Source organism: Xiphias gladius, chromosome 13 (assembly GCF_016859285.1).
Source record: "Xiphias gladius isolate SHS-SW01 ecotype Sanya breed wild chromosome 13, ASM1685928v1, whole genome shotgun sequence".
Taxonomy (NCBI): Eukaryota; Metazoa; Chordata; class Actinopteri; order Istiophoriformes; family Xiphiidae; genus Xiphias; species Xiphias gladius.
This window is the reverse complement of record NC_053412.1, coordinates 14,710,372-14,720,167: the sequence shown is the minus strand read 5'-3', so window position 1 is coordinate 14,720,167 and position 9,796 is coordinate 14,710,372. Positions and strand designations below refer to the sequence as shown.

General features: G+C 40.2%; 1 protein-coding gene across 4 annotated transcripts in view; it reads right to left on the bottom strand.

Annotated features, from left to right (window-relative positions):
* Positions 1 to 1,228: 1,228 nt before the first annotated feature.
* nlgn4xa (neuroligin 4 X-linked a) overlaps positions 1,229 to 9,796 on the bottom strand; it is an 89,022-nt gene continuing 80,454 nt past the window's right edge. For all 4 annotated transcript variants that reach the window (XM_040142167.1, XM_040142169.1, XM_040142170.1 and 1 more), the window contains one exon: positions 1,229 to 2,123. In XM_040142167.1, the coding sequence (XP_039998101.1) occupies positions 1,229 to 2,123 (895 nt within the window). The remainder of the gene's footprint in view (positions 2,124 to 9,796) is intronic.

The window sequence follows — 9,796 nt, the reverse complement described above, 5'->3', positions numbered from 1 at the left end:
TACTTTGTTATAATTTCATAATAATTAATATCATTAATATTTACACATTCACTTGCTTTTGTAACCCAAAATATCACAAGCCTGGCACAATACTTTACATATTGCTAGCATATGACAATTTGAAATATCTAACATATATTTCTATACAAACATATCCAACTAATATTGATACAAAAAAAAACTGCCTTATTTCTAAATAATACATTTCTGGTCACATTGTAAGCTCAGGCAGTTCTGAGATTGCAAAACAGATAAAGCTCACAAAGAAAACTACTGAAAGCATAACAGGATGACAGCAGGTGATGAGATCCAGCAAGTTCTCATTCTCAGACAGGAGGTGCGCCTGAAAATATAGACTAAAGCTCTTCCTGGACATGCAATGTCTAGAGAGCGGACGCAAAGCAATGTACAAGACAGAACTGTATGTGGTGACCTGCTGCCGCACAATGTGCAACTCTTTGAGGATGGGATTGTGTTCGCATTTTGGTCTTTCTGTGAAAAATAATGAAACACAGCTTTTAATTGGAAAAAGAATGAAGAATGTTCAAATATATTTACATGCACGTCAACAGAAAGCACAGGCTGGAAAAAAAAAAAAAACCTGAAGATCTCAGCCAAATTGAAAATAACAGAAGGAGCTCTTTTAATATTATTTTTTCTTTTAAATTTTTAAATTTCCACACATAATTATGTACCATTTTTCTTTTTTTTTTTCTCTTTTTTTATACAAAGTTTTCATAAATACATTTCAGGCTGGGGTGTAGAATTGTGTGCCCAAGTCAGGTGTCTGATGCATGAAGGATCATGAAAAGATGATGATCCAAATGTTCAATTGTCGCTTTTCAACAACTGTTGCCATTTTCTTCCTGTTGTGATTCATGGCACAAAAGCCTCTGCAAAGGTTTCTTTGTTACACAGAAACTGTTCATTTTGTATTGTTAGAATATTAACAGTTATCCCCCTGGTTGCCTTTTCTTTTGGTAAAACTCCTCGAAAACCTTTCATGAAACTTAGCTCCAAATAGAGTTATTACTGTTGTAACATTCACTTTGAATTTCTTCATATGTTTATGATCAATTTAAACTGTTTATACTTTTCAAGAAGGCATGGTAGCAAAATAACATCTGCTGGGACTTTGGAGTCTGTGCGTCACAGTCAGTCACTCATTTTTTTGTCTTGTGTAGTTGCTGGTCCAGAGGGAATCCAGCACCATCCTGTCCCAGCAGAGCTATACCCGTGTGGTGGAGTGGCCATGGGGTAAGTTGGTACTGTTCTGGCTGCCACCGAAAGTATTGAAGTTGTGCAGAGGCTGCATGCCAGCCAGCGAGTTGGGGATCATGGTGATGGTGCTTGGTGTCATCAGGGGAATGTCATCAGGTGAGCGGCGCAGGGTGAGAGTGTAGTCAGGCGGGCAAGTCAGGCGCAGCGTGTCGTGGGCCTGCAGCGACTCGCACTCGTGGTGGTGCTCGTGCTCCAGCTGCTGCTGCTTCATCTGCAATGACATCAACTCCTCGCTCTGTAAGTGAGCCACATCATTAGCGGTGGACGGTGTGTTGGTTGGAGCAGAGTTGCGCTGTGGGGTGGGAACGCGCCGGTTGGACTCATGCCGCCGTTTGTCTTTCTTGTAGTACAGTGCAGCAAAGGCGAGGATGTTCAGAAAGAGTAGGGAGGCTCCAACTGCGATGGTGACACTGAGCTCAGTGGAGTAGTCCCTCTTGGTCTCGATCACTACGGTTGACTCATCAGTCAGGTCTCCACTCTTGCGCTGGTCAGTCGTTTGTTTGGTGTTGGCAGGTGGGACTCCTGGGTGGCGGGTGGTGGAAGGCCAGTTGTTTTTGCCAGGGAACCGTTTGGTGTAAGGGTAGGGGGTGGTGTCCTGCGGGGGTATCTTGGTGGTGGTGGATACATACTGAAAAAATTCATTTATGTTGTGGAGATGCGGTACTAGTTCTAACCAGAATGCAACCTTGGTGGCTCGGTAGTGGTCTCGGACTCGTGGTTTGAGGCCGATGTGGAGGTAGAGCTGGTCTTTGGGGTTGTACTTGGTCCAGGCTACCTCCTCAAACCGGTTGGGCTTTGTGTGAATGAATTTTGTATCCTGTGGAACTGGCTGGTTTGGATCACTGAAGGAGGAAAGAGAGAAGAGATTAAATCAGACTGCCAAACTGTTTGTATGTACCTGTATTATACTTTCTAGAATAGGGCTGGATAATTAATTAATGGTATCTCTCTCCAAATCCATTATGATACAGCAAACAAGGATTAATGGGACATAACGTATATAACAGGAAACATGCTAAATATTATATTGACCTGCATCACCATTTAAAACATAATGACCATATTAAAAACTGTTTTTTATGTGACTCCGTAAATTGGTTTCTCCTTCAAATAATTTTAATGCGGCCGGATAACACAAGTGAGCAATGTAACTGTCAATTAGATTCACTTAGTGCTAATTTGTGACAACTTCAGATGTGTCATTACTCAATAAAGTCAAAGCCATTCTTCTTTTTTTCCGCTCCCTCTTTTCAAAGCTAATGCCTTTTCGAGGTGAGTCAGAACTTGAATGCGGAAGCTCTGTGTCCTTTATACAAAAATGAAACGTTTCCAGGCCTGCTGTCACATTTTTTAATATTCAGAGTTGCTCTGCAGGTTATTTATTTATTTATTTATTTTGTAGTTTGGGATACAGCTGCCTCCATAGCAACTTTGTGAGAGTGATTTCATTAACTTTGGAGAGCTGAGGGGGAGTGAAAGCTTGACAACAACCTTGAAACTGACACACTGGAGTGTTGTGTATCTGTGTCTGTCTGATTGTGTTGGTGATTGTATGGGGGAGTGTATATCTGAATACTCAATAGGAAAGACTCATCTTGAGTAACTCATTGCAACTGGGAGACCAACAAGGAAGACTGATGAACTCTTGCCTCTGTATGAAAGGCTAAAAATCAGTGAGGGCTTGACTGCGGCTGTGCATGTGCATAACTAAAAAGGCTCTATGTGGTTAGATAGATGTGTGCGCAGGTGCAGACGTGCGAGTACTGTGCATGGGAGTATGGATCAATGACTGTATATGAAGATGGGGGATGCCTTTCCACTTCCTACCACTGTACAAAAATTAAGCCAAGGTATCCCAGATATGGACGCTGCCATCAGGCAGTACATCGGGGAGCGGAGCTACGATATCGACGTCTCACCCATATGCCTTCCCAACTCAATCGCAAGATCAATCACAGCTGTCAATCAACACGTCAAACAAAATTTTTATAGCATCAAATCACTAGTTAAACCAAACTTGAATACTTGAACATATTCAAGTTTGCTTGATAAGAACAACCTTAAATGACAGAAACCATCTTTGAGAGGAATTTATTTGACGAGGACTTTGATTTTTTAGATTGACCCATTCCCATCCGCTAACATGGAGGGAGTGGGGTTTATGGGGGTTTACACTGCAGCCAGTTACCATGAGATGATCGAGATTGTTTTGGCTTCGCTCTTGGGCAGCTGTAATATCTTTATATACAGTAATTGGTATGGATATGTCATGGATTTGCACTTATTCCTACTTTTAAGGTTGAATGCACTTATTGTAAGTCGCTTTGTACAAAAGTCCAATTAATGTAATGTATTCATTACTTTCATTAAATCAGTCGGTTTGTAACGATCTTGACCAGGCACAAAACAGGAGCCTTTCCAAGCAGTAGGGGTCTTTCGGGAGATAAAGCTGACCCAAGAGTTCTGAAACAAAGTACGTTTGAGTTTTTGGAAGGTTGTTTCACTGATCGTGCAGAACAGAGAGCAGATAGGAAAATAAATGAGCAAACTCAACCTTCTCAATTTGCTTGGGCCTCTTTGCAAGCGTTTTTATTTTACCATTTCAAGTTGTCTGTTTTTAAATTACTTCATTGGATTTTTTCTCTCCTTTTTCAGTTTTGCTACAGGCTCACTGCTTATTTTCTAAAATAAAGCAATTAAAGACAGAGGTGATTTATCTTTTTCTTTTTAGAACATGTTCTTTGGTAATATATTACATAAGTTTGTTTCACTGGATTTAAAATGTGGTAATAAAACATTTTGTTCAACCCAATTATTAAATATTTGATGGAAAATTATTGGCCACCTGGAGTTAATGGGCATCACTTTGTCCAGGGTTGTTCTATATTCCGGAGTTTATGTGAGTATTCAGTATTAGCGTGCTATAATAACCAGTCTAATGACCAACTTATAAAGACCCAATCACAAGCACAGCACATTTTCTATATATTTCTTCACTGAGGGAGAGTTTATGTGGGACTGTTCAGAAGGCATTGACCTAGGCTGTGCAGTCACTATTGAACTCAGGAACTAACTCAGGAGCATTCGTCTTTTAAACCACATCTGAAGAATTGTCAAGACTAAGCAAATTAGTCAGATAATGGTCTAAAAAACAACAGCACCAATTGAGGTCAAATGTAGTCCCTGGTTAACACAGATAAGTTTCCTTCGGTTCCTTAAATGGTAATGGGCCCCTGGCAAAGTTTCTGTTGTGGTTAAAACAGGCCTTTATTTTGCCACATCCTGAACTCTTTTCTGGGGGAACGAAGCGTGTGAATGTATTGTTTCTACAGTTTTTTATATAAAGTAGTCCTAAAAAGAGCATTGATTACATTTACTTTAATCAAATAAAAAGATCACATAAATAGAAGCAGCACTTGTGAAAAACTACTTTAAGATCAACACACAAGTTACGGTAAGCTGTAACTTGTATCTTTAAAGGGCCAAATGGCTCGACTGATGGATGTTTTATTAGCCTCTCTAAAATATTTTAATTGTGGTCTTTGTTGTTTTGCATAACCTATAAATATAAATCTTGTGAATTCTTCACAATATCTTGAACAGAGCACAGCATGATATTGTGCTCTTTTTTAAGTGTAAAAAAAAAATACTACGCAAATCTTACATTAAAGTGTTAAAGTGAGACTTTGTAATTACACTCAGATGACTAGATTATCTCACTGCAACATATAACCAATGCTCCCTTATGGTCATTTTGGTGTGTTTCAGCTTTCAATGCTCATCTACCTCTTTTGCTAACATGCCTATTGCCACAGTGCTCACCTGACACAATGTTGACACTTGCAGCTACTGCTGCCGCTGTTCATACAGCATTTCATCAGCCCCACCTCCAACCAGCAACTGACTCTGTAATGTCAGTTATACAGCATCATTAACTAAAGTTTGCTAAGTTTGCTTGCCATCATAATGTACTGGTCATACCAGACCAAGTGATGCTGTAACAAGAAAAGCCCTGAGTGTATTGAACTGAGCAACAGTGATTTTATTGCTTATAAATTTAACTTTTCATCTTTAAGAATACTGTGTATTTTTTTTTTCTTTCAGTAGTTACCTTGTCTCACTTTAAGAGGACAATAAACTGTTTTATTTCATAAAAGCAGTCCTATTTTTTCTACATGTCAAGAAACAAATATAGTTAGTGAGATACCTTACTTCATGTTGCACTGAGCCCTTTGCCTAAATGAAGGTGTGCCAGAATCAGAGGGGCAGAAATAAACTGTTACAGCACAAAAGAATGGTTCATTATTATGTTCATCAAGGAGGATTTCATTCATTTACTATGAATTTGAATATTAATTTTTTTCAGTGAGGTCTGGTGTATTCTCTGAATAAATGTAACCATATAGAAATTAGATGGATACATTGCACAAACAAAACAGAAATAACAATAATTTGACACTATCATCACTGAAATTCATGACTGAATATACAGAATAAATACTGTATGCATTCCATCCATCCATCTATCCACAATCCACTTTCTTCCACTTATCCAGAGTTGGGTCATGGTGGCAGCATGTCAAACAAGATAGTCCAGATGTCCCTCTCCCCAACAATGTTTTCCAGTGCCTTCTGGGGTAAACCCAAGGTGTTCCCTGGTCAGATGAGATATATAGTCTATCCAGCATTTTCTTGGTCTACTCCAGGGTCTCCTGCCAGTGCGACGTGCCTGGAAAACCTCCGATGTAAGGCACCCTGAAAGCATCCTGATCAGTTGCCCGAACCACCTCAACTGGCTCCTTTCAATGCAAAGGAGCAGCAGCTCTACTCCAGATGTCTGAGCTCCTCAACCCTATCTATAAGGGTGAGCCTAGCCACCTTACGGAGGAAACTCATTCTGGTCACCTATATTCATGATCTCTTTCTTTCACTACCCAAAGCCATGACCATACGTGAGAGTTGGAACATAGATCAACTGGTAAAACGACAGCTTTGCCTTCCGGCTCAGCTCCCTTTCACCAACAGTCTGGTACAACACCCACATTACTGCTGATGCTGCACCAATCCACCTGTCATTCTCACCTGAGCCAGACCTGGGAGAGGAGCTTGCCAGTGAGCATCTGGTGGCTGGGCTTTGACCCAAGAGGCCACCACTCTGTAGGCCCACCACCTGCAGGGAAAGGAATCGGAGTTGGGTGCTATGTAAGCTGGGTGGCAGGTAAGGGCAGGGACCTAGGCGTGCCAAACCCTGGCATCATAGTGAATTTATTCCATTCTACTGTAATAGTGTATTTTGTGAATATGGACCACAGGCAGAGTAGCTGTTGTCAAGGTAACAACTGTGTAAGATCTATTAAAGGTATGGCAAACACTTTTGTCCAATATGTTAACAGCCCCTCCTGTGCCTTTGCCTAATGTGGTTCTCTCATTAAAAAGGCTGGACTTAGCCATAATGCAAGGTGTGCCCTCCAACTGGTGGCTACATATGGAATTATACATAAGGCACTGTTAGCATGTGGTTGAGTTTCACTTAAGAGCTAGCATATGCTGGAACAATATGCCACTCCTCTGCCACTGAATTTCGTGAAAAAAAAAAAAAAAAATTAAAACAGACAACACTCGAGGCCTTCCATCCTCATTGAGCTGCAAAATACATGCTTTGATTGCATATGTCTCTATCAAGCCTCCAATCTGTTGATAATAACAGTGACTCTTGCTATAGATTGCAATATTAAATCTGTACTCCTCTCACTCTAACAGGTATATAAACTGAAAATTCACAGTCGCAATACATGTCACCAGAGTGGTGGAACAGATGCTTTCATGTACCTGGATTTGCTGTAATGTATTCACCGTTACCGTGTACTGTCTGACACCAGAGCAGCTTTCAATGTGTGAGAAAAAGCAGCATGTATAGACTGCTGTGTGACTTTTACAATTATAAATATACAGGTTAATTCACACTTAGCTTTATCAATTAAGTTTTCCATTTACTGAGTAATATTTTATATTCATTATATTATTGTATATTAATCTTATGTTAATATCTTCTAGAGCCTAAAGCAAAGTCCTCAAATTGCTTATTTTGTTTGATCAACGAAATGTGTTTCTTTTAAGTCACGCATATCGTAGCAATTGGTTGTGAGTCATGACCATTCAGAAGCGCATTCTCTGTTTGTGTAGTGGAACATAACATGAGAGACAGGCTGAGGGAGAGCAGGAGGCTTTCTTTCTATCTCATACAAATTGCCCTGCCTTAATAGACACAATTTTGATTATTGCGTCCCGTACCAGTTCAATACAGAATTTTAGTCTTTAGTCTTTTAGTTTCCAATTATGAGATAATTCTGTTTTTTACGGGATGGTTGATAACCATAGTCAGAGCTGGTAGTCAGAGCTGACCAGCCTTGAGAAGCTGCTGTCGGACTTTCCTTTTTTCTGATGGAAGAACAGGGAGTCTGGTGGACCTTTGACAGTCATTAGAAGCACATTTATGACCCTTTGAGAGAGTCACTGTGTGGGTACCTGTGCTGTAGCTCCGCCAACAGCTCTGCTACAAGAGACTCTCCAGCTGTGTGTGTCTATGGGGGAGTGTCAGTACACAGCTGTTGCCCAGATGTTTGTTGCAGTTAACGTTACTGTTTGCCAGTCTTAAATGTATTGTTAAGTTCTGAATACAGCAGTTATCAGTGGGTCCATGTGTTGTGTTTAATGCCATTGCAGAGGAATAAATCTCATTCATATACAAGGTCGTCTCTAAGGTCTTATCTGCCTTGCTAATGCTAACATCATGAGGAGCTCTGTGAGCGAGACTGAGGCTACAGTTAGCCAGTGCCCTGCTTATTATACTTGGTGCAACAGCTGCTATCAGAGATGGGGGGCTCAACTGTCAAAATAGACTTTGGAGTCTTGCCTATGACGTCACAGTTAGGGAGGGGTCAGGGGATTCGGCTGAACCAAAGTCAAATCCTAGCAGACAGAAAGACACAATATGATTTTTTTTATTTTTTGAAAAATCACCTGAATCAGCATCGTATGCTAACAAAACCATGTCATTATATGTACAGTGAAAATAAATAAATAGAAAATTGGGGTATAGTTATTCTCATTAATATGTTAATATGTTAATCACCGTAAACTACACCACTAGAACAATAGCTCAGCAGCAACTTGTTGTTTTGATCATTAAAATTATACATTAGCTAACTGGATGAATGATGAATAGATTTATTTTGGTATCTGGTCATTTACATGACCATCATGGAATTATTCAGACACATTATATATAAAGTACAGATATCCTCAATGAAACCTGGTTCCGAGGACTTAGGACCTCAGACTGGTTCATCTTCTGACCGGACAATGATCCTAAGCACACAACCAAGACAATGCAAGAGTGTCTTAGGGACAACTCTGTGAATGTCCTGGAGTGGCCCAGCCCAGCCAGTGCCCCGACTTAAATCCTATTGAACATCTCTAGAGATTTAGTGATTCTATTTTGTGAGTTACCTTTGAGTACAGCATACTTTTGTATTCTGGCATTTATGTGAAAAAGTTGATGGTAAATGGACTGAACTTATATAGCACTTTTCTTGTCTTATTGACCATTCAAAGCGCTTTACACTACAGCCACATTCAACCATTCAGACACACATTCATACAGTGCTTTTGTGTACAAACAGCACTTTTCTATACGCACACATATTCACACACCGATGATACATCGGAGTGAATGCGGGGTTCATTATCTTGCCCAAGGACACTTAAACATGCGGACTGGAGGAGCCGGGGATCAAACCACCGACCTTCTGGTTAGTGGACAACCCACTCTACCTCCTGAGCCACACCCACCCGAACTTTAAAATTTTAAAGATTTTAAACACCAATATCGAATTAATATCAACATATCAGTTTTCAAAAGTTTTTTTGTCTCTGCTTGCAAGCCACCACATGTTGAGAGAGAGAATACTAGCAGCCAAACACCCATATTCAGCCCATACATAACCACAGTCACACTTGATCATATTGTGTGTACATCCAAACTGTCCAATTCTTTTGTACGGGCATCAGGAAAATTTCAAAACATCAATATGTCGTGATTCACAATGGAAGACTTTGCAAACAGTGGGGGAGACTTGTTGAAAAATGGCCACACTCCCAGTGATGAATTTGCTACCAGTCGCTGCTTTATTGGAAGCACTCTAAAGAAAGCAGCGAGAGAAAAGAGCCTCCCAAAATGTCTATAAGGCAGCCAATCCCCTACTGATCGGGCATCCACTGGATGGGAGCCAAACATAGAACAGTGGAGTGAACACTACAGCCTATGAAGCTGATCAAGACTTTATTTATTCACATATATATAAATATAAATTATATAAAGTGAAATTTCAGTATGGCTGGGCTGCAAACATCCAGATACCTAATCTCAAGGCACGTGAAACAAAAACATGATCCAAATATACACAGCAAGCAAATCCTCTAATCAAATCCAGCACTGCCACAGTACCAGGGGAGG